Source organism: Varanus komodoensis, unplaced genomic scaffold (assembly GCF_004798865.1).
Source record: "Varanus komodoensis strain SLA01 unplaced genomic scaffold, ASM479886v1 scaffold79, whole genome shotgun sequence".
Lineage (NCBI taxonomy): Eukaryota > Metazoa > Chordata > Lepidosauria > Squamata > Varanidae > Varanus > Varanus komodoensis.
In genome coordinates, this window is record NW_025336467.1 from 44191 (window position 1) to 69470 (window position 25280).

General features: G+C 49.8%; 1 protein-coding gene across 1 annotated transcript in view; it reads right to left on the reverse strand.

Annotated features, from left to right (window-relative positions):
* The window catches only part of CELF5 (CUGBP Elav-like family member 5), a 51778-nt gene that overhangs the window by 15072 nt on the left and 11426 nt on the right, over window positions 1-25280 (reverse strand). Inside the window, exons 2-3 of the mRNA XM_044453422.1 lie at window positions 21404-21486; window positions 10339-10390 (exon numbers count right to left, since the gene is read on the reverse strand). Of these exons, the coding sequence (XP_044309357.1) occupies window positions 10339-10390; window positions 21404-21486 (135 nt within the window). The remainder of the gene's footprint in view (window positions 1-10338; window positions 10391-21403; window positions 21487-25280) is intronic.

The following is a 25280-nucleotide window of genomic DNA, read 5'->3' on the forward strand; positions in this document are numbered from 1 at the left end:
GAGAAGAGTCTCCCCGTTGCGTCTCTGCATGTGGTGCATTTGGGTGCATAGGACTGCTTCAAAAATGCCACAGCTACATGAGCATTGCCCTGTTTATCTAGGCATGTGGAAATCTAAACAATGCCATGCTTGTCTTGCCAAAACTGAACTTCTGCCTAGAACTCCTCACTTCGTTTGGAACTCATCTGGTTGAGACCACCCATTTTACCAATAAATAAAAATTTGGAATGCAAAGAGATCAAACCAGTCAATCTTAAAGGAGATCAATCCTGACTGCTCTTTAGAAGGCCAGATAGTGAAGATGAAGCTCAAATACTTTGGCCACGTAATGGGAAGGAAGGACTCCCTGGAGAAGACCCTGATGCTGGGAACGATGGAAGGGAAAAGAAGGAGGGGACGGCAGAGGATGAGGTGGCTGGATGGGGTCACTGGGGCGGTGGGTGTGGGCTGGGGTGGACTTCGGGGGATGGTGGAGAAAAGCAGAGCCTGGAGGAATGTTGTCCATGGGGTCACGATGGGCCGGGCATGACTTTGCAACTAACAACAACAATATATGGCTGTGAGAGTTGGACATAAGGGAGGCTAAGTGATGAAAAATTGAGGCCTTTGAATTGTGGTGCTGGAGGAGATTCCTGCGAGACCCTTGGACCGCAAGGTGATCAAACCGGTCAGTCCTAGAGGAGATCAACCCTGACTGCTCTCTAGAAGGCCAGATCCTGAAGATGAACCTCAAATACTTTGGCGACCTAATGAGAAGGAAGGACTCCCTGGAGAAGACCCTGATGCTGGGAACAATAGATGGCAAAAGAAGGAGGGGACGGCAGAGGATGAGGTGGCTGGATGGGGTCACTGGGGCAGTGAGTTTGAGCTTAGATGGACTCTGGGGGATGGTGGAGGACAGGAAGGCTTGGAGGAATGTTGTCCATGGGGTTGTGATGGGTCGGACATGACCTCACAACTAACAACAAAATAAAAATTGGGACAGAGCAATCAGAGCTACAACAGGAAGGCTCTTCTCAGCTAAGCTATATGCACTGTTTCTGCACCAGAAGTTACTGCGAGATCCATTGACAGTGGATAAAAAGGTGTGGCAAATTCTCTTTCACCTACAATGGATCTTTGCGAAGAAACCCTCCTCAACTCCAGGGCAAAAGAAACTTGCAATTGAAAAAATGTAAACAAGGGAGAAACTAAGATGGCATATCCATCCATCCATCCATCCAGGTCTAGACTAGTGAGTGTTTAGATCCTAAAAGTCGGGGTTTAATTCGCTACATACGGCCTTGCAATTGCCTAATTAAAGACGATGTGACAAGCAGATCCTCATTAACAGCTACATGGCAGGTGTTGCCAATTGCAGCACCCCAGAACACCCCAAAAGTAGTTGGCCAGAGGGAGGCCACATAGTAAAAACACCACAGTTACACTGTCCCAGAAGGGAGGGGGGATAAGAACAAAATGAAGTTTGTGCAACTCACAGCTGACACGCTAGCCTGACCTCCAATGCCGAAATCAAAGGGGCAGCGGAATCTGGTTCTAGCCACCATGAAAGTTGCAAATGCGCAGGGAGTAAGAACACGGCAAGCCTGTGTGAACCTCGAGCAGGTAAGAAACAGACGTGGGAAATGTCTGGTCCTTGAGAGAAGAAAGGACTCTTTGAAGCTAGCGGCACTGGGGGGGGAGGCTGTTTTGATGTATCGATGCATCAGAGGTGCATCAGGCGACCCAATTGCTTACCTAGGCTATAAAAGGCAAGAACCAGGATGCAACCTGTGAGACGCTGCTTTGGGCTGAACGTCCCCCTTCATCTCCCTTCATTCTATAGTGCACTAGAATAAAGCTGGATTTGGCTGTAAGTCTTGTCTCAGGCTCCTTTTGACTCGGGTCTGGGGTCCCCCCAGGTTTGCCCTAGCTCTTGACTGGCTGAGTTCAGTACCAGTTTCTGGCACCCAACGTGATCGACTGGACTAACGGCAAATTTTGCCTCAACATTCTTCAGCCATCTCCCCCAAAGAACTGCTTTTCAGATGGGTGGATGACCAGCAATAGAGAGCTCTCCCTCAGCATTTGGGCTGAGGCAAATTTGGCCAGGAACCTCCGCCAGCCATGAGCAGGGCTTGAGGAAAGGTGTCGAGAGAACAGCGAGACGAAGAGAGCTACCCTGGATGGAGCAAGGAGTCCCCAGGTAAGGAGAAAGCCTCTGTTGGAAAGGGCCACTGCCTGGGGGAAGACCCAGTTCCTAAAGAAAGGGAGGGCCTCCAGTTAGAGTCCGGGGCTGCTTAGAGTCCAGCAAGCTGCCTTTCCCTGCCTGATGGCCGGTGACTCCTGGGTAGGGTTGGACCCTATGGGAAGAGGCAGGATTGAACAAAAGGGGGTTCTCCTTGGATGGAGGGGATTTTGGAAGCCACACAGAGCTTCTAGAAACTCTTGTTGGTACAGGTGGGGTGAAGTCTGGATAGAGTCCAGTCCTGGTTTGAGTCCAGATGTGCGTGAGCACTTTTGACCAGGGACGCCTGGCAGAATTGACAGAAGGAAAATCAGAGAGGTCTGCTGAAATCCTTCCAGAGGTCTTCTGGGGAATGCTCAGCGCATCATGAGTCAGAGCAAGTCAAAACAAGTGCGTATGCCTCTGGGTTGCCTTTGGAGAAATTGGGAAAGATGCAAAGGAGATTCCATCTCAAAGAAAAAACTAAAAGTTTACTATAATTCTATTTGGCCCCAGCATCAATTGGACGGTGGGGCAAAGTGGTCACTTGCAGGATGTATCAATTTTCAGACTCTTCTACAGTTGCAACTTGACTTTCCACATACCAGTTAATGGCTTGAGCTCCTGCACAAGCTTTTGTTACATTGACAGTCTGAACTTGCTGGGAAAGTGCAGACTGGTCCCCACTGGGGAGGACGGAGAAGAGACGAGGGAGAGTAGAACTCGCTCTCTCCCCTCCAAAAGTCGGCAGTGCAGCGTAGGTATGGGCTTGGTGGCGTGGGGGGGGGGGAACTCTGGGGATTTTGCCACCGTGCTTGGGTGCAGTGGTGGCTTTCATGGCCAGGAGGGCATGAATGGGCGGTTGAATCCTAGCCCAATGGCTGCAGTTTGGAATCACCAGCCCTTCAGCCCTTCAAACAGGCTACCTTTAGGATCCAGGAAAAAAAAGTAGGAATTTCCCAAGCTAGCAAGTTGCTCCCTCGCTCCAAGAGAGACAGCTCAGCTTGCCATGAGGACTCTGTCCAACTGTGCCTCGATGAGCTACTCTTGAGAAAGCCATAGACAAGCCAGCCTCATTGTTTGAGGTCTGGGGTGGTCAAAGGGCTTGGGATTTGGTGTTTAAACTCTCAGTTCATAATCAGCACCACTATCCACTTTCCTCTTCCTATGTGTGCTCGTCCGTGCATGTGCTCTTTTAAAATCCCTCCACTTCTTTCTGTTTTTGTTTTGCTCAATCAAGTTTTGTTCCCTGAGCACTTGGGTGCCTGTGCACCAAGCATTGTGTACAACTCCCTGAGAATGTTGAGGGTGAGGTGCAGTTTTTGGAAACAGCTAAGAGATGCAAAGCTAAAAAGGAAACGTACTGAAAGACAGGCCACAAGTGGATCTGATGGCAATGGAGATGAAGGCAGCGCTGCAGCATGAATGAGGAAAGGCAGGGAGCGACGGGAGGTCCCAGTGCCGCCAGCCAAGATTGGAGTTTCACAGGTGAGGAAGGAATCAGTGGGTGATGTTCAACCAGGAGCAACAATGGGAAAGGGATTGCCCCCAGAACAAAGCCGTGACTGTCATGGCCTCTTTGGAGACTCTGGGGGAAGAATAGGGAACTCACAGGAAGAGTTCCACGTCACCCCTACAACCCCGGGAGAGAATGTGGGTGAGAGACAAGGACATGGATTTCTTGGTGGACACTAGGGCAGCCTGCTCAATTGTGACTGTCCCAGTGGGTGGGTGGGGGGCACAACAGGGATCCTTGGCTGTGGGGCCAAAGGGCATCAGGCCACCTGCCCAGTTGTGGGGCCCTGGAGTGCTTCCTAGGGAACTAATTATTTTTGCCTTCAAATGAGAATGCCAGGATGGGACAAAGAACCAGCTGAGTTGAGCGACCCTCTCTCGGGGCAGGGGGGAATTCACCCACCTTTCTCTCAAGCACTGGCTAAGGACTTGTCTGAGTGGACTAGAGCCTTTATTGCTGTTTTACTACAGTATGTGAACAATCTTTTAATTGCCACTGAGGCCACAGGCCAGTGCACATCTGCTGGATTTAGTTGGGTCCTGAGGAGAAGACGTGAACCTCACAGGAACAGGTGCAGTATTTGGGCTCCTCACTTTCAACGGTGGAAATACCAGCTGCCTCAGGAAAGGAAGGAGGCAGTTTGTCAAGCTCCCCCAAATCTATGCAGGCTTGGAAAACTGGCAGTCAGGGCTTCCTTGGGGCACTCCTGGCTGCTCCCCAGCACCAGGGCATCTCCTGGCATGGAGGTGCAAAAGTGGGGTGGGGGGGGTCCTGGGGCTGGTACTCTCCAGCACCAGTCCTGGCAGGCACCTCTCTCCACCCTTCTGCAGCGCTGGCTGGCATCGCTCCTTCTCTGAGGCCAGAGCGGCCATGCTGGCTGCCCAGCAGGGCCGAAGCTGCAAAGGCTTAGTAACCAATCTCCCTAATCAAGAGGACTCTGTCTTTTAATAAGAAGATTCCTTTGAAGGGGGTAACTGTTGCCAATTGCAGCACCCCAAAACACCCCAAAAGTAGTTGGCCAGAGGAAGGCCACCTGTGGTGTTTTTAACCACAGGTATACTATCCCAGAAGGGTGGGGGGATAAGAACAAAATGAAGTTTGTGCAACTCACAGCTGACACGCTAGCCTGACCTCGAATACAGTAATCAAAGGGACAGCGGAAACTGGTTCTAGCCACCATGAAAGCTGCAGATGTGCAGGGAGTAAGAACATGGCAAGCCTGTGTGAATCTCGAGCAGATAAGAAACAGACGTGGGAAATATCTGGTCCTTGAATGAACAGACTCCTTGAAGCTAGCGGCACTGGGGGGGAGGCTGTTTTGATGTATCGATGCATCAGAGGTGCATCAGGCGACCCACTTGCTTACCTAGGCTATAAAAGGCAAGAACCAGGATGCAACCTGTGAGACGCTGCTTTGGGCTGAACGTCCCCCTTCATCTCCCTTCATTCTATAGTGCACTAGAATAAAGCTGGATTTGGCTGTAAGTCTTGTCTCAGGCTCCTTTTGACTCGGGTCTGGGGTCCCCCCGGGTTTGCCCTAGCTCTTGACTGGCTGAGTTCGGTAATACAGCCAAAGACAACATGGTATCTCCATGCAGGGAATTGTTTTGAGCAAAGTCAGTGCAAACAAGTATGAATTTTGCTTCAGGTAAGAATGTACCCAAAATTGGCAAAGCTCTTCCCAACTGCAAGAGAAAGAGCCTGAGGTTTTAAAAATCCAGGGTGGGAGGAAACAAGCAACCTGCCCCTCAGTGAGGATCCTCGTTGTGTCCCTGCATCAATCCATGTTCTCAGTTCCTGCCTGTCCAATTGTAAATCCAAAACAGGAAGAGTAGCCTTCTCCGAGAGCCAATGGTTCTTAACCTGACACGATAGCCAGGTTGGCCAGCTCAGTGGCAGTCCAGTTCTAGCGTGTATGAAAGAGAATTTTGATTCGTCTTATGCCACAAGGGGAAAAGAACGGGTGCATTCTGCATTTGCCATAACCTGTGATCCAGTTCTCTCACTTGCAATTGCTTTTCATAGAAGCAAATCGCAACAGGAAATCTGACCGAGGGCCTCCCCATGGCAAAGGGCTCAGCTCCAAATTTTCCAGCAAAGGGTGGCAAGTGGAATTCTAGGATCAGATCAAGGTTCAAATCCCAGCTTCGCAACCAGAACGGTAGAGCCTGGGCTGAAAAAACAGTTCTTAAGGTGCTAACAATGCAACCTGTGCGAAGGATACCAGGTACAAAGAAACACAGAGCGGAGTGGGGTGGGTGAGCCCCACCTAAGGTTGGATGACTAAGGCACCAGAAACAAAACCACCGAGGGCTCTCCAGTGCTTTGGAATCTTTTTTCCGCCTCTTGTGCGGGTGGCCCCGAGCGGCACGCCTGCCTGAAAAGATTAGCATCGCGTGATTTGAAGGCTATCCTTTTGCAGTAAGAATCATCGTGGCAACCCGCACATCTGTAAAAGCGCAGTTCCAGAACACGTGTGTGTGTGTGTGTGTGTGTGTGTGTGTGTGTGTGTCCCTCTTCTCTCAAATTCACCCCGTCCGCCCCAAAACAAGCCTGTTCATTATTTATCCCTTGCAAAATCTTTGCAATTATAATTGGCATAGGGAGAGAGACGGTAAGGTTTGTACAAAGCAGGAATCTGCGGGGAGGCAAAGGCCTCATAGACATGGAGTGGAGAAGGTTTCTTGCCCATAAAGCCACATCCACATGTTCAGGGTGTTAGGCCAACAGTCCATTCCCTCCCATAAGAATCACCCAGGGATTTCTGGTTAGATCTCAACCTACTTTTTGCTCACTCTGGCTGGTGGAATGCCCAGAGACCGGGTTTTTATAAATATGCAAATGAGAATTATTTGGATGAATTATTGGTATTATTATTGAGGTTCCCACCCACATAAAAAGAAACTTACTCAATTCATCCAAGAGGGCTTCAGCAGCTCAGTCGGCGGATAGATTAAATTTGCAAGCATTTGCATCTCTGGCCAAAATAATGAAAACAAACCTTCACCACTGCAGCTGTAATGCTAAAAGAGGCACTCCCCTCATATGTGGGATGCAGTGCTGCTTTTCAGGCTGCTTCCACCTGCTCAGTGTGAGAAGTCCCTGAATCCCACATTTTTGTTTTACGTCTGCTGCTGGATTAATCTTGGAGAAAACCGTTCCTTCATTTTTTGGAATCATAAGAACATAGGAAGCAGTGTCCCAGGTGGAACTAAAGGCCTACCTCAGGGGTGGTGAACTCGGCCCCCTGAATGTGGTTGGGATGCAATTCCCATCAGCCCCAGCCAACATGGCTGGCATAAAGCTATCCGGAAGGAGGCTGTTGATCCATCTGGTCCAGCGTGATCATGATTATGATTACATTTTTATACTGCCCATAGCCAAAGCTCGCCAGGCAGTTGACAACAATAATCATAGAATCATACACACAAGTCACCCATCCCAGTTCTGACCAGGCCTGACCCTGCTTAGCTTCCAAGACTCTGCTTCCCCAGCTGCTGACTGGATGCTTCAGAGCGCAGGATAGGAGAACGCGTGTGTTTCCCAACCGTCTGGGGGACCACTACTGAACGCAACACACCACCAGAGCAACAATCACTCACAGCCACCATATCTCACTTGCCCAGTCCATCAAAATGCTGGCCAAGACATCCCTCCCACTCAGGACTTGATGAAGCCCAGCACCCAGAGCAAGAACTGTGGGGTATAGTGGGTGCTTCTAGGGCTGGGAAGACCAGGTACAAATCCCCATGCAGCCAGAACCCTCATGAGCGACTTGAGCCCAGCCTTAATCTACCTTACAAGGTTGTTGTAAGAATAAAACAAGGGTTGGAGGAAACAATGGAGAAAGTAAAAGGAAGCACTTGATACTTCGTTTTGCTCACAATACACACAGAAGCAGGGAATTTACAATCCAAGGGTTAAGAACATAAGAATGTCAGTTCTGCCCAGCTGGATCCAATTCAAGCTCCACCTAGTTCAGTGCTCCAAACATGTGGCAAATCAGATCCCCACAGGATTCCCCAGAGGGATGGGTGCAAGACCCCCCCACAAGCCCCTCAGCAACTGGTGGGCCACCTCTTGTGAAGGAGGGAGCCTGTGGCCAGGAAGGCTAGTAGCCATGGATCACCTCCTCCCTGGTGAATTTCTCCAATCCCCTTTTAATGCCATCCAGACCGGCAGCCATCAGCTCTTCCTGTGGCAGGAAGTTCCACAGTTTAACCACATGTAGTGTGAAGAAATATTTCCTTTTACCTGTCCTAAACCTCTGCACGATCAGCTTCCTGATGACCAGGGTTCAAGAAGTACAGGAAAGGGAGCAAAATGTCTCCTCTCCGCTTTCTCTGCACCATGCACGATTTTAAACCCCTCTCTCCTGTCCCTGCATCCTCGGCTTTCTTCCAAGCTGAGCGGGCCCAGTTGCCATGGCTGCTGCTCAGAGGGCATCTCTCCAGCTCCTGGATTGTTTTGGGGTCCCTGTTCTGCACTTTTTCCAATAAATTGCTTGCTTTTTCATCAGTTTTATGTAGTCATGATGTTACATCACACCATACACTTTGCAGCAAGAAAACGCAGCTCGGCAGAAGAGCTTCTCTTGGCAGGGACAATCGCCAACGAGTCCAGGTGGGGTCGGGAAACACCCCGGTCTGTGCCCCAGTCTGCCCATCTGCAGCAACAATGGCTGTTTTCTAGCTTCCAGTTTCAATTATGGGCACTTTAGCTCACTTATCGTTTCAAAAAGTGGGGGAAAGAAATAGGCTATGGGGAGCAAAGCCCCCTCAGTTCATCTGCTCATTTACTGAGCAACAAATGCTGCTATTTCTTTTATTATGTGTGTGGGTTTTTTTTTTTTTTTAAATCCCCTCATCATCTCATCCTGCACTGCTCTTCCTTCCCTCCACCCCAACTGCCCATCTGCCCATGGAAACGGCACTCTAACAATCAGAGAAAGAGAGGGAGGGGGGAAAGATGGTATCTCACCATTTCAGGACCAGGGAAGGGATGGACTGGAGCAATCAGAGGTTTCTTAGCGTTGGGGATTAAAGATAGACCCTCCTTGGCCAAAGGCAGGCCACCTGGTTGCCATATGCCACCAGCAACCCACCTCTGGGGATTGCAGTTTTAGAATACAGGACTTGGAGAAAGGATAGGAGGATACACTGTTCCAAGGTGTCTCAGAAAGGAAGAGAAAGAGGATCCATAAATCTTAACTCCTGTGGTTCAGGTAAATCAAATGTTGACTTGAACTGCAAATTGAAAGGCTCTCCATTCTGATAAACAAAACAAGCACTCCAAGAGCTTTCGCTATGTGTGGTATAGAAATGCAATAAATACTAATAATAGGCAAAGTATCCCTGCATTTAGACAAGTACCCCATCAGGGAGAGGCAAAGCCAGGACCGAATCCAGTTTTCTATGGGGAAGGTGGATGGTTTGCATTTATACACACTTACATGCACAACAAAGTATATGTGCCTTATAGCTAATGGGGCAGGAAAAAGATCTAATAAATAGATAGATAGATATTGTTTCTGTACTGGTGCAGATATTGGTTATCTACCGGACATTTCAAAGGTAATGCACACTCTAATGCAGTTATAGCTCTTCAGCCTTATTTTCTGTGAATTAAAGACCAGAAAAGGAAAATAGAAATGGAAGAAATGGTAGTGACTGGACAATGTCAGGTAGAAAGTAGGGCTGTGCCTACAATTCACCCCATAGGATGTAGGAAGATGAGAAAGCAAACAGTTTTAAGCAGATAACTGAGGAATTCACGACCAGTGAGGTACGGGATGCCCACCAGCTTGGATCCGGTGCCTTTGCAAAAGAAAACAAGGCACAGATCCAGGTCCAGGCAGCTATCCAGTGGCACCATCTGGACCAAACTTTGGGGCAGCCCCCCAGTTCTCCAAATGAGCAGGAAGGACTCCAAAATGCAGCAGGCCATCTCGCCCCCTTGTGAATTCTTTAAAGAGTCCTTCGCTTTTCCTGTCTGTGTAACAAAGGCTCTGATTTAGGTGTGGTGAACTGCATAAAATGAATAATGACTGTAACAAATATTCTCTGATGAATAATCTAGATAGATAATCCAGATAATAATATTAGAAAAAAATCCATCTATAATAAACAATTGAATAAAATATGAGGGGACTGATAATTGGAAGATTAGCTGGGTGTTAGATGGAGGTGATCTGATGCTAATGTGGAGGAGGTTTGGATTTTACAAGTGCTGATGAAATGATGCAGATGAAGAGAATGTGCATCTGCTTCCCATTTTCCACCACAGAACTTGTGGCAGCCTCCCTGCTTTGTTCCCCCATCCACATCTGAGCTGCACAACAGCCCTGCAAAGTAGGCAATGCCAAGAAAGAGAGAGACTGGCTGAGCAGGGATTTGCACCCAGGCCCCTCAGTTCCTGGTCCAAGAGGCTAACCACTGTGCAGTGTGGGATAGCTTCCCATCCTTCCTTCTTGGCCCCATCCCCAGACTTCCCAAGTTCAAGGCACAAACTGGAAGCCCAAGGCCCAGGTTCTCCCTGCGCTCATCCAACACGAGCAGCTGAAGGCCGAGCGCCGGCAAGGGAGCCAGCGACAAGAAAAACAAGGAGAGACCACAACTACCTCCGCGGCTTTCACTGTCTGCAGGCTTCACCTGGATTGGACGCGCCATCTGCAGAGGGAAAGAGAAGCCACATGTTAGCAAAGTTTTGCATGTTCGGGAGGGCTGCAGAAACTCTCAGGTAGCATCATTAAGAAATACAGTCCAAGCGGGGCCTGCAGCAAAATGCTGCAGCATGGAGTTCTCCTGGTCGAGTTCCAGCCAGCCATGCCCTCTCCTAGATACTCCATTCCAGGATATATTTCCCCACCACCAGACACGGCACAACAGTGTTCCAGGACCCTGAGCATGCTCAGCCTTCCTGGGGCTGATCTTTAAAGCTGAACTAAACAGGAAACTCCTTGTAACGCTACTTCAAAGTATTTGTCTACCTGGCTGGTGCGGGTGACTTTGACCCTTCAGCCTCAAGATGGGAGAAACATAGAAACAGAGCGAGTCAGAAGGGGTCTCCTGGGCCATCTAGTCTGACCTCCGGCACCAGCCAGCTCTGCTCACAACATGCCCGCCATGTGCATGTCCAGCCTATCCTTGAACACCCTCACCGATGGGGCCTCAGTCACCTCCCGTGGAAGCCCATTCCACACCCTGGGGGTCCTAACCATCAGGAAGAGCTTCCTGGCATCCAAATTGAACCTGGGTTCCCTGAGCTTTGCTCCGTTGGAGTGCGTCCGGCCTTCCTCTGCAGGGGAGAACAGGTCTCTCCCCACCTCTGTGTGACACCCCCTCACACACCTGCATGTCGCCAACAGATCCCCTCTGAGCCTCCTCTTCTCCAGGCTGAAGAGGCCCAGTTCCCTCAGTCCCGCCTCATACGGCTTCCCCTGCAAACCGGCCACCAGCCTTGTGGCCCTGCTCTGCACTGACTCCACCCTGGCTATATCCTTTCTGCAATGAGGGGCCCAGAACTGAGCACAATACTCCCGTTGCGGGCGCACCAGAGTCTCTGGCACCCCCACTTTGGAATGGATTCTTGACAGAGACACCACCGGTGCCTCAATGCACCATATTTCTCTCAGCACTTAGCAAAAAGCATACCCATGTGCATGAGAATAATTTGCCAAGTGTTGATTCATGGTGGGCATGTCATGAGTGGAGCCAGCAGGAGCCGGGGGTCAGACTAGATGACCCAGGAGGTCCCTTCCAACTCATTCCAGTTCTATGTTTCTAAAACCGAATTCCACCTGAATTCATTTCAGATCGATTTGAGACAATTCTCAAATAAACAAGCAGAATTTTTCAAAATAACTTCACTCCAGAAGACACAAAACAAACCAATAGGGGTCTGTGCAGGGTGCGGGGGAGAGAAAGAGTGCAATTTTGCAGTAGCAAGTAGACCCTCCCCCATTAAATAGGGGCACTGGAGGGGCAGCAATGCATGTCTCGCTTTTTCTCTTCCTGTAAAACCTGAACTGCCCCACACACACCCTTCTCCTTTCCCAAAAGGCCTGTTACTCCACTCGCATGAAAAATATGAAATATTTTTTTTAAAAGCACGCATTGCCATGGCAACAGCTTTGCACCACATGGAGCCCGATTTCTGTGGTTGCTCTGGAAACTAGCTCTCCTGGGGGTCGGGGGCTCCTCCACTTTAGAACAGGCAGTGGGGAGAATGGAAGGCAGATGCTCTTTTGCATTGTGGCAAACCAGGATGATGGAAGGAGCACCCCCAGCCGGCAGGACAGGGTGATACCAGCCCAGCCTGGCCGGCCACAGCATTGCTAATTTTGCTCCAGGCCTCGTTTCCTCGGAGTGGGGCTCTTTATCTTAAGCATCCCATTCACAGCCAGCCCCCAAGGTGCATCTGCCTGCTCCCAAAAGCAGCCCAAATATCCGCACATTCTAACTGGGTTGCCCGAAAGTCCTCCCGGGAGAAGTTTTGGATAAAGGGGGCGGGGGGATGGAGCCAACCCCTCGTTGTCTCGTCTTTATTTATTTATTTTTTATTAAAACATTTCTATGCCGCCCCATTCGCCGAAGCCTCGGGGCGGCTCACAACATAAAATTAAAATACAAGAAATAACAATATAAAATAAAATAAAAGCATTCATGACAGGAAACTACCTGGCACCTTTTAGATCCCAGACGTGAAACGCATGGGGCAACTGACTTACATACACTCCCAAGGAACTTTCCTTTTAATGCCGCCATGCTTGCCGGGAAATACAGAGAAACATAGAAACAGCGAGACAGAAGGGACCTCCTGGGCCATCTAGTCTGACCTCCGGCACCAGCCGGCTCTGCTCACGACAAGCCAAGTAGAAGAGGCAAACACATGCTGGGGCTGAGCTGCAGGTTATGACAAGATGGGGGCTTTCATAACCTCGTGGGGCACTGCTTCCGGATTTTTCTTTTTAAAATGGAGCTGCTACATATACACCTGCATCCTTTTGCCTGCAGAGCAGGTACTTTATCCCAGACCAATGGTCTTTCCATAAAGACAAAGCAAGATTCTGGTCCTCATGGTGCTGAATCAAGGGGAACAGAGGAAGTGGACTTAACATTAGGCCAAAATATTTACCCATCTGGTCCCGTATTACATACACTGAAAGGCAGCGGCTTTCCAGGGCCTGTGCAGAGAAAGTTTTTATGCACTACCCTCAATCTGTAACCCTTTTAAACTCAGAGAAGTTGAAAAACACACCTGGGAAGGTTTGAGTGCAAAGCAGGTGGTTGGGCACCGAGCCGTACTCCTTTCACAGGCACCACGGGGTCTGTGATAGAAAACACAGGCAGTGCAGAAAGGGGGGGATGGGAAAGGGTGTCTCCCCCCACACACACACACACACAATTGACACTTTCAGTCCAAGGGCCAAATTCCCAGGGGAAGAGGTGCCCAAAGGGAAAGGAGGCCAGGAACAAATAGCTCATCACACCTGCAAAATTTAGCCTAAAGATCTTCTGCCCACAGCTACATCTCGGGAGATTCTAGGCTTGCAGCATGGGGGGAGAGGTGTGCAAAAGCCCAGGAGCCCCCAAAGTGAAGGGCAGGAGAAAGGGGGGCAGTCAGACGGAGCAAGTGTGGGCTCTCCCATGCTAGAGGCATTCAAGACGCACACAGAGGGAGGGCTTGCGCTGGGCTGTGGGTCGGAGCCAGTGGCCCCATCCAACTCCGCTCTTTTAGAAACATAAAAACATAGAAACAGGGCGAGTCAGAAGGGGCCTCCAGGGCCATCTAGTCTCCAGGTTGAGTTCAAGCCAGCCGGCCAGCCATGCCCTCTCCTAGATACTCCATTCCAGGATATATTTCCCCACCACCAGACACGGCACAACAGCCTTCCAGGACCCTGAGCATGCTCAGCCTTCCTGGGACTGATCGTTAAAGCTGAACTAAACAGGAAACTCCTTGTAACGCTACTTCAAAGTATTTGTCTACCTGGCTGGTGCGGGTGACTTTGACCCTTCAGCCTCAAGATGGGAGAAACATAGAACAGAGTGAGTCAGAAGGGGTCTCCCGGGCCATCTAGTCTGACCCCCAGCTCCAGCCACAGCTCCGCTCATGACATGCCCACCATGTGCATGTCCAGCCTATCCTTGAACACTCGCACTGATGGGGCCTCAACAACCTCCCATGGAAGCCCATTCCACACCCTCGGGGTCCTGACTGTCAGGAAGTGCTTCCTGGCATCCAAATTGAACCTTGGTTCCCTGAGCTTGGCTCCGCTGCAGCACGTCCTGCCTTCCTCTGCAGGGGAGAACAGGTCTCTGCCCACCTCCGTGTGACACCCCCTCACATACCTGTATGTCACCAACAGATCCCCTCTGAGTATCCTCTCCTCCAGGCTGAAGAGGCCCAGTTCCCTCAGTCTCGCCTCATACGGCTTCCCCTGCAAACCGGCCACCAACCTTGTGGCCCTTCGCTGCCCTGACTCCAACCTGGCTATATCCTTCCACATGGTGGGCATGTCGTGAGAGGAGCCAGTTGGTGCTGGAGGTCAGACTAGATTGCCTGGGAGGCCCCTTCTGACTGCTCTGTTTCCGTTTCCTGTAATAAGGGGCCCAAGAATATTGCTTTTTTCTACAACAGGCTCCTCTCTCCCATCACACACCATCCAAAAAGGAAAAAATGTAGAAGCAGTGTTAAAGCAGAGAGCAGTGGCATGGAGAAGAGGCGTGTTTTTTGTGAACTGCCCAACTGAAACAATGCTTCTTTGGAAGCGGGGCACAATCACCAGCCAGCCCATATGGCAGCTGAACCATTTTACGTCCAAGGACTGGATTCAAGACAGGTAGAATCTCACACAGCACCTGCAAACCGAACGTTTCTAATTATGAGGATGCGCAACGGGCAAATGATAGAGGAAAACAACATGTTCTCAACATCCCAGTGCAGGATTCAGCTGCAGACGCTTCTGGACAATGTCATTAGGGGTTTACCATCTGAGGCAGTGCCTGAGCCACATTCTGGATGCAAAATGCCTATCCAAAGGGGACATGGAAATCCTAAGCCAGGGGTTTTGTTTTTCATCATGGTTTTTGCCATTCTGAGCATGCTCCAAGATTAGCATTTGTGAATATATAATTAGAAAGGAAAAAAAAACCTTCATTATTCCATCCTTATTCTGAAACGTACTTGTCCGCCCATGCTTCCCCAGAATATTTTTTGTTCTCGTGCTATCACTGATCTCCCCTCCTCTCTCTCCCTCTCTCATGCACATGCAGGGACTTGTGTCTGCCTGTCCACATCCCAATTACACAAGCCTCATCTTCCACATATACCTAGTGCATTTCCCTTCTCTTTGCAGTAATATTTAGAGTCCTTTTATCCCAAACAATGATTGCCAGATTGCTGTCGGGGGCCGGTCACTATTCTCATACAACACTGGTCCTCTCTCAGCTTCACTGGCTGATAGAGGACCAGTATTATATGTCCGGTCTGGACATATACATTGAAGTTCAGGCCCAATGTAAGGTGCCGGTATTAACCCATAAAGCCCAAAATGGCTTGGGACCAAGATACCTGAAGGAACATCTTTTTCCCTTCAAGCCTTCTCGCCCTCTGAGATCTGCAGCAGAGGCCCTGCTCCGGGAACCCTCCTTGAAGGAGATTAGGAGAGTGAAGAACTGGAGGAGGGCCTTCTCTGTGGTGGCCTCCCGGCTGTGGAATGCATTCCCCAGAGAGGTTCGACTGGTGCCAACATTATATGCTTTTTGGCACCAGGTCAAGACCTTTTTATTTACCCAATATTTTAAAGTGTAAATATTTTAATTATGATTTTATTGATATCCTCAGTCATGTGTTCTTTTGTTGCTGACAATATATTTATTAGGTGTCTTATATTGTAAGCCACCCAGAGAAGAACCGTAATGGGTGGGATAGAAATATTCTAATAAATAAATAAATAATAAAACAAAGGCTGAAAGTACCAGGACATGACACCGACACCTGTCCCCACATTTTGGCAGCAAAACACCTCAGCCTGTGGGAAAAGATCTGGAAATAATTCTGGGGAGAGAATCTGGGGGCACCAAACCTGTTTCAGCAGCAACCAAAACCTGGAGGAAGCGGTAAAGTTGGCTCCAGTTTTGGTGCCTGGGGGAGCAGCAGGTTCTTGTACAAAATGGTTCTAGCTGGTCCAGCACCACTGGATTTGCTAAGTTCTCTGGACCCAAACTGTGCCCAAGGCCAGAGGGAGAGCACAAGGTGGACAGGATGTAAATTTGGAGTGGACAGGCAACCACTGGGGCAGCAAAGAGAAGCACAGCTAGGGGGCGCAGGTGTCTAAGCAGGCTGCCTCTCCTGGGGCACTGGCTTTTGCCCAACCATGCTGACCCCTGGCACCAGGCTTGCAAAGAGCAGGCAATCCTGCTACCTTAGCTGCACGTTGACCACACGTGCTGGCTGCCCTCACATCAGCAGGAGAGCGGCTTCCTGCGATAGCAGCACTGCCCGAGGGAGCTGTCAGCAGAGAACTGAAAGGGGTGGTGACAATCACAAGCCAAGCCATGTCACCGGCCTTCGGTACACCGCAGCATTTCGCCCTGCCACGGACACACGGGCCGATGCATCCTCTCTGCTCACTGACTGCCTCAGCATTCAAACGGACGCACAGATGTCATGGGCACTCTGGAGGGGCCCCTTAAATGACAGCAGGAACCCTTGCACTGCATTAGCATCACCCAGTCTCATAGGATGAATGGGAGGCGACGGGACACAGGGATTTCTCAACCCGTCAGAACAATCTCGGGCTCGCCGTACAATGGTGGACACCTGGCGCAAAGCGGCCACTCAGCAGGGGAGAGTTACAGGCCTCCCTGGCTCCCAGGACACCCCTCTTGGTTGCCTTGTTATTTCCTAGCCCAAGGCTGTTAGAGGTTGGCTGGGTCAAACGAAGTGTACGCACTGCTCTCCCCAGCTAGCCTTTTCTTAGCACTCCAAAGAGAGTTATTAAAAAGCACTGCGGATAGTGAGTACAGGCTGAGCGAGTGCAGCCAGCAATTCTGAAATAATGCACCGTAAAAGCTTCTGAAGCACCTGGAACAATTCCATCTGCAGAAAGAATAGGGTTAACCACAAGCCCTGAAGAAAAGTGTCTTTGATTCCCACCTCTGTTTTGTTCAGCTTTTGAATTGATTGTTTTTATGTTGCCACAGTCTATTTCACAACAGAGCTTGGGAGCCAAGGAACGCCAAGTGGCATTCTGCACAAAGCTTGGCTTGATGGCCTCCAAGTTTCCTTCACAATCTGCAGTTCTATCAACACCAAGACACCAGGCCTAGAGCTTGCTGGGCATGACAACGAAAGCAATAAAGGTCGTGTGAATAAATGCAGATTGCAGCTCCCAACTTGCCAAGGAATAATCCGGTTAAACAACTTGCATGCCACTCCGTTGTTTCCCTCCTAGGAACTGTTTCTGGCTTGTCCACTGCCTTCTTCAGCTGCAGTGCCCAGAACTGGATGCGGGATGCAGGTGGCAGCCCAACAGGTGCAAAAAGAGGGGAAGCTGCCTCTTGCCCCAGTGCAGACAGCGCAGGCAGTGGGAAAGAGGGGCAGAAGGTGCCACGGGGTCTCTGCTCCCTGGCACCGAGAGCAGGCAGTAGCCCAAGTGAGGAGGAGCAGCAGCAGCTGGGGAGGACGGTTGCAAAAAGGGGGGCTCACAGACAGGGGGAACCCTGACAGGTATGCCTTGGCCCAGGCACCCCAAGATGCCTACTCCATTGAGAACCCACGTGCCTGGCACCGCTGGGTGCCCCTGCTGCCCCCTTGCAAGCCGAGGAGGCTTGTGGAGTTCCAAAGCAGACGCTGCAGCAGCCCGAGGAAGCATTGCCATGGGAACCGCGGAGTCAATTAAGGCCTCCGCGCTGCCGGGGCCCGGGTGGGGAAAGCGCCCAAGCACCAGCCTCCCGATCCTTAACAACAAAAGAACATTCAATTAGCAGAGACCCGCTTCGTCATCAAAGGGCTGCAATTAAGCCGCAGAAGGGGCGCTCCCTCGCTTCCCGAGCTTGTCGGAGAGCCTCAAAATCAGCTTCGGTCGGGGCTGGCTTTGGACCCCCATCCAGGCCAGGTCGGCATGCTGGACCACCCCCCTCCCCGGATTTGGGCAGCTCCGAGGTCAGTGGGGGCCCTGATTTGCCTTCTCGGCACTAAGGAGCAATCCCTGATGCTCCATCGCGGCTAGCCTGCTTGGGGGATGAGTTCAGCACCATGGACAGATTAATCGGCGCCTTGGATAAAGTCAGAGGTCCTGGCCTCCACAGCTGAGGCCCCGGCCCCATGCCCCCAGGAACAGGAGCTGCCTGACCAACAGCCAAGCAAGCATGTGGAAGCCAAAATGAGGAACAGGCTGATGGGACTTCAGGGCCTCGCCACCTGGGTTCAGACAACACCATAACCCACACTCAGTATGGGTTCAGTGTGTGTTGTACTCGACCCCTGGGTTATTGTGCTGTCTGAACCCACCTGCACTCATGAACTGCATCTTGTTATCCATGAATAAACCACAGGGAGTATCCATGGGCTGTGAACTGGGGGCTGTTTGTGGGTAACAAGCCGTTCATTCTTAAGCACAGCTGGGTTGAGACAACCCAATAACAAGTGTTTCAACAACAACCCTGATCCAAAAACAACCGGCACTCAGCACATGTACAACCCCCAAGTTTGTGTTTTCTGTTGTCCAAATCCAGCCACTGAGGGAGGGGGTGTCTTTGGTGCAGAAGGGCACATTTTGGAGAGGCCCCAAGCTCAGAAGTCCCCAACATGAGCACAACAGGGAATTTGAGAAGTGCTGTTGCTAGTGCAAAGTCACATCCAACCCTTCGTGACCCCATGGACAACACTCCTCCAGGCCTTCCTGTCCTCCACCATCCCCCGGAGTCCACTCAAGCTCACGCCGACTGCTTCAGTGACTCCATCCAGCACCCTCATCCTCTGCCGTCCCCTTCTCCTTTTGCCCTCAATCCTTCCCAGCACCAGGGTCTTCTCCAGGGGGTCCTTCCTTCTCATTAGGTGGCCAAAGCGTTTGAGCTTCATCTTCAGGATCTGGCCTTCTAAAGAGCAGTCAGGGTTGATCTCCTCTAGGATGGACCGGTTTGATCGCCTTGCGGTCCAAGGGACTCGCAGGAGTCTCCTCCAGCACCACAGTTCAAAGGCCTCAATCCTTTGGCGCTCAGCCTTCCTTATGGTCCAAATTTCAGAGCCATACCTTGCCACTGGGAAACCCATAGCCTTGACTATACGCACTTTTGTCGGCAGGGTGATGTCTCTGCTTTTTAGTATGCTGTCTAGACTTGCCATAGCTTTCCTCCTCAGGAGCAAGCGTCTTTTAATTTCTTGGCTGCGGTTTCAGTCTGTGGTGATCTTGGAGCCCAGAAAAATAAAATCTGTCACTACCTCCATTTCTTCCCCATCTATTTGCCAGGAAGTGATGGGACCAGATGCCATGATCTTAATCTTCTTAATGTTGAGTTTCAAGCCAACCTGTGCACTCTCCTCCTTCACCCGCATCCAGAGGCTCTTTAGTTCCTCTTCACTTTCTGCCATGAGAGTGGTATCATCTGCATATCTGAGGTTGTTGATATTTCTCCTGGCAATCTTAATTCCAATTCATGATTCACCTAGCCCAGCCTTTCTCATGATGTGCTCTGCATATAAGTTAAATAGGCAGGGCGACAGTATGCAGCCTTGCCGAACTCCTTTCTCAATTTTGAACCAATCAGTAGTTCCATGTCCAGTTCTCACTGTTGCTTCTTGACCCGCAAACAGGTTTCTCAAGAGACAAATAGGATGGTCTGGGACTCCCATCTCTTTAAGAACTTGCCACAATTGGTTGTGATCCACACAATCCAAGGCTTCAGCATAGTCAACGAAGCAGAAGTAGACGTTTTTCTGGAACTCCCTAGCTTTCTCCATGATCCAGCATACGGCATCGCCCTTCTTTGGAATTGGAATGTAAACTGACCTTTTGCAATCCTGTGGCCACTGTGGAGTTTGCCAAATGTGCTGGCATATTGAGTGTAGCACTTTTACTGCAGTGTCTTCTAGGATTATGGATAGCTCAGCTGGAATGCTGTGACCTCCACTAGCTTTGTTGTTGCTCAGACTTCCTAAGGCCCATTTGACTTCACCTTCCAGGATGTCTGCCTCGAGGTCAGTGACCACCCCATTGTGGTTTTCAGGGACGTTAAGCTCTTTCTTGTATAGTTCTTCTGTGTAATTTGCCACCTCTACTTAATCTCTTCTGCCTCTGTTAGGTCCCTGCCATTTTGGTCCTTTATCATGCCCATCTTTGCATGAAACGTTCCCTTCATATCTCCAATTTTCTTGAAGAGATCTCTGGTCCTTCCTATTCTATTGTTTTCTTCTATTTCTTTAAACTGCTCATTTAAGAAGGCATTCTAATCTCTTCTAGCTATTCTCTGGAATTCTGCATTCAATTGGGTGTATCTTTCTTGTTCTCCCTTGCCTTTTGCTTCCCTTCTTTCCTCAGCTATTTGAAAAGCTTCCTCATTTGAGTAGTAGTCATGGCTAACCTCAGAACAGTTATTTTGGGGCATGGCTAGTCTGCTCTCTTGGCCTTTCTTTTTTTCCTTTTCCTTTTCGCTCTCCATTTATTTATTTATTTAAAGTTTTTCTATGCCATTCCATTACTAAAAAAAACCCTCTTTAGACAGTTTACAAAGAAATCTTCCTGGCACCATAACTTTTTTGAGTTTTTAAAATCATGATTGTTTTCTGAAGGAACAGAAACCTTTGCACGTGTGCCAGGATGTGGAGGAGGCAGCAACAGAATGTTGACAAACAGCACAACATTCATGGTGGAAGCAAAGGCCAGCTGAGTTGCAAACAGGGCTGGCAGCCCTAGCAATGCACACGTTCAAGAAGGAAAATTAGGGAAGATATAGGCCAGAAAACCAAGACTGTTGATGCAATATGCCAGCCTGGCTGCCTTCTCTCCCCTTCCCCCACAGTGGAATTCTAGGATCGCTCTGCTGTGTTGAACCACAAACAGCACTTAACTTTAGTGGAACAATACCAAGGAAACCTCTCAGCAGCTCCTGTTTTTGATCATGGAAGAGTCCTGATCACACACGGACCAAGTTAAAATCTCCTGCTAAACGTAACTCAAGGCCGGGGCAGGGAGGGTGCTGGGTTCGAAAGCAGTTATGTTTCGGTATTTTGGAGTGACGTGTTGTATGCTTTTTTCTCCATCGTCATCCCATAACTAGAAATGCTGACTCTTTGGCAGAAGAGAACAGAAACTGAGGAGAACAGAAAACTGGGTTAGGGAGGAAGAGGATGGGTAAAGGCTTAGTAAAGACATGGATGAAGCCCCAAACAGGCGTATTACATGCTACAACACTTTGTGATCTGTAGCCACAAGCACAGATGAAGAGCCAAGCCCATTCCTATGGCTTTTCTCACGCTTCTAAACTTTGCAAAAAGTTACCGGAGTGGAAGAACAGCCATATTGGATTGGGATGATGGGATTTGTAGTCCGACACTTCCAGCGCACGGTTTTACCATTTCACACATGACACTACAGCATATGGTATAACATTTCCCTTCCCTGAGAGGAAAACGAGCAGAGCTGCTGCCTGGAGAGTCTCAAAACCGCCCAAACTTACCCCCGGAAGTGTTTTCTGCTCGTGCAGAGCCATCTGAGCTTTGATGGCAGAATCTCGGGCACAGTAAGTCAGGAAAGCACAACCTGCAGCAGAGACAAAATGCAGCAGCTGAGAGACAATAGCCAGCCTGCATGCACAGAAGTTTCCGCACTGTCTCTGATTCCATTCTGGACTTCCACCTCCCTTCATGTTTACGCCCCACTCTGCTCGCTCAGGCACACACACCTGCCAGGATGTGCCTCTTTACACACTACACAAATCTGGAAAGACTTTGCCTCACCTGTCCAAAAAACCCACCAAGCAGGCCACTGCAGAAGGGACTTGAGCACCAGGCAGGATCAGTCCCACTTACACAGCAGCCTGATTCCCTCCACAGCCAGCTAAATGAATTCGGGTCAACCCTATTGCCAGGGGGGTGTAGTGGTCTGGGACTCTGGCAACCTGGGTTCTAGACCCGCTCGGCCACAGAGCCCTCTGGGGACTTCGGGCCAGTCACAGACTCTCAGCCCAGCCTCCCTCTCAGGGTTGTTGTTGTGAGGTTAAGACTGAGAGCAGGAGGAGGAGAAACATGTTAATCATGAGTTCCTTAGACAGAAAAAGGTGGGAAATAAATTAAATGCATACATACACAAGGCAGAGCATGTTTCTTGCCCCCAGTGTTTGGCAACCTGGCAAGAGGTTCCCTGTGCATTTTGCTATCATGATGGACATGCATGGGACAGATTATGAAGTCCAGAATCCATGTTCCTGCAGCAGCTGGGCAAGTACCTCCAAGGAAGGAGTGGCCAACTTAGGGGTTGGTACCCCAGACCCAAAAAGCTCACTAGCTATCCTGGCTAGTATCCACCTGACCTTATCCTCCATGAATTTGTCCATGCTCTCACCCAATTTCAAGAACTACTGCTCAAGATGTGACTACAACTCCCATCATCTCAGAAGAAAATCGATCAGTAATTGAACCCTGCAGGCTATGCGTCACTTTTTGAAAAGCAAGAGAAAGACATTGATTATTCTCCCCTCCACCACACTATTTAATTCTCAGGTAGACTGCTACAAAAAATGGAGGTTCCATTCCTGGCAGTGACTGTGGTTAGCAGTTAGAATTAGGCCTGTCAGAGAAATCTGACAAACAAATCAAATTCATACAAAGCGCCATGAACTGAACTGTTTTTGTTTTTTTCTGAGAACAAGATTTTTTTGAGTGGTTTGGTTTGGGTTGGGTTGGGTTGGGTTGGTTTGGTTAAGGGGGAGCACAAAGCCTCACATGCACTAATGCACACCAGTGACAGTGGAAATTAGTGCTCATGGAATGAAATTCTTGCACATTCCTAAATTCTGATTTTGCCATCAAGCAAAGGATGAAAGAAAAGACACCTGTCGTTCTGCAGAACAGAGGTGGAACAGGTTCGACCAAATCTGTCCTTCCCTACTGGGAATGCACCAACAGCAACTGGAAAAAATCAGAAGTGGGCACCGTGCCCTGGAGGGCAAGAGTGGAACCAGTGGGCAGGGAAGTGTATATTTCAGGGAATGTTAAGTACGAGGCGTCCAGTGGCCGAACAGACCACCTTGGGTGGGAATGAACACTTGTTTGCTGCAAGCATTTCATCAACAGACTGCTGATTGCCTGCCAACACAGCAATGCTGGAATTCATTTTTCCTGGCACCCTCTGTATGTTTTGGGCCAGGGACCAGTGCTGGCCGCAGCTATAGCCCCAGGCAACTGGAGGGCACCCAGGTAGGGGCAGCTGCTGCGGCCGTTTTGTGGAGTGCTGACCCTGCCATGAGCATGGGGCTGGACTTGATGGCCTCCAAGGACCCCTCAGTTCCAAACTGGGCTAGAGCTCTCTAACTCTCCTGGTGCAACATAGCCACCTATTTAACCTCCATGCCACAGAGAGATGCTCACAGCACTCCAATTTAAATGTTTCCTTCTACTTCATCGTCCCCTGGAATGACTGAGGATTGGACCACAAGTCTTTTTGACGGTAAGCAGGGCTGTGTGTGTGTGGCAACCATACAGAGAGTGAGGGTGGGAATCAGTATTCATCGCCTCACTTCTACGGCAAGTAGGAGGTGACACACTGCCAACAGAAAGCGGCGAAACAGAATGCTAAATACGTACAGAATCTGGTTACTCTTTCCCCAAGAATTGCCCTTTGGCACCTCCAAGCACCTTATTCTTTTCATTGCTCTTTTAGTCACAATAGCTGCTCACACGGTAACCATGCACCAGAGAGTTTCAGCCGTTGGGCAGTACAGAAATATCATCAACAACAACAACAACCACAGCAACAACAGCAACAACAACTCCCTGCCCTGAAAGTCTATTCACCAGCAAATATGGATCCAAATGCAAGCACTCTGCTTATGGACAAGTGCCATTTTCCCACAAATGCTGAGTGTACAAAAACACAACAGCCAATGGAAAGAGTTCTCAACGACACGCCGCCCTTTTTTACATCCCCAAATGTGCTGCCGCCACCCCTTTGATGTCCTGGTTCCCTCCAAGCCAAGTGGCTTTCCTCACAATAGCAATGAATTTTCCCAGCCATGATCATTTTTCTTGTTGTCATGCAGAGTATGTGGCACTGACTCAGCCTGGAATACGAAATTAAAACCCATTTAAGCCCTGCTCCTGGTGGAAATGAGAACAGCTGGAATGGGTTGGCTGATACAGATCAACACCGTTGCCCGGATTTTTCGACTGGAGGGAAGGCCGTGCAGAATTTCAGGACTGCCTGCACTCTGAAAATTAGCATTGCAAGATGGCATAGTCACACTAGGTTCATCCCAAATCATGAAACCTCAGTTCAAACTTCACCTCTTCCACTCCCCAGCCTTTGATAAGCTATACTGGCTCAATCTCACTCCTCTGCAGTATGAGGGATCCTAACACAAGACTACCTTGCAGGGTTGTTTTACACATCACAACAAGCAACGAGTCTTGAAACTCTACCAACATTGCATACAATTAATATTTTTCCTTTTCTTCCTCAATTTTAGGCATGGCATGCCCACCCAAATGGCACTGCTGACATCCATGGAAGTCCAGCAGCCTCTGAGGAGATTTTCTGGGACTTGTATCTCTCAGGGTTGTTGTTGTTGTGGGGATAAGACTGAGAGCAGCAAGAGAATTACACAAGATGCTTTGAGATCTTTGCAAGAAATAAAGCAGGGTATAATTCTAATAAATACATAAATTGGGGAATGGGAAATTGACCAGGGGTCTGTCCTGCCCTTCTCCATAGCAGAGGACACCTGGCCACTTGTGCTGATTCTGGGACTGGTGCCCAACAAAATCCTGAGCTGAGGACTTCCACCCCAGCTTATGCAAACCTTCCAGAGCGCTGCATGAGCATGCAGGTAAGATTGATTGCGAGGGACGTGAGAGGAGCAGCCTGTTTTGGTGGGACTGATAGCTCCGAGTTGGGGGCTGCTGGGGAGCTGGCTGTCCCAGACGGGGTGCGGCGTTCACACTCTGATAACAGAACTGTTGTTGTGAGAGAGAGGCCGGCAGCTGCACACTCCCCTGCAGTGCCAGTCCGAGCCTGCTCTGGACACAGGCAGCTCAAGGACAGCCATGGGGCTCAGTCCCCCCCCACCCCACCCCACCTGTGGGAACGAAGGAGAAAAAGGACAAACATTTCCTGAGGGAGGAGATTGGGAAAAGGGGCACATGGATAATGTCCACCTCTCAGGATGAACCCACAGGCTGGCGCAATTGGGGGCTCAAAGTGCAGAACACAGGCACCCCCGGTTCCACAGCACCCCTCCTTCCCGAGACAGGCCTCAAAGGGTTCATAAGCATCACTTTATGTATGCTCAGAGGCTTGTGTATACTTAGAGACTTCTATGTAGAATAAAGGAGCTTACA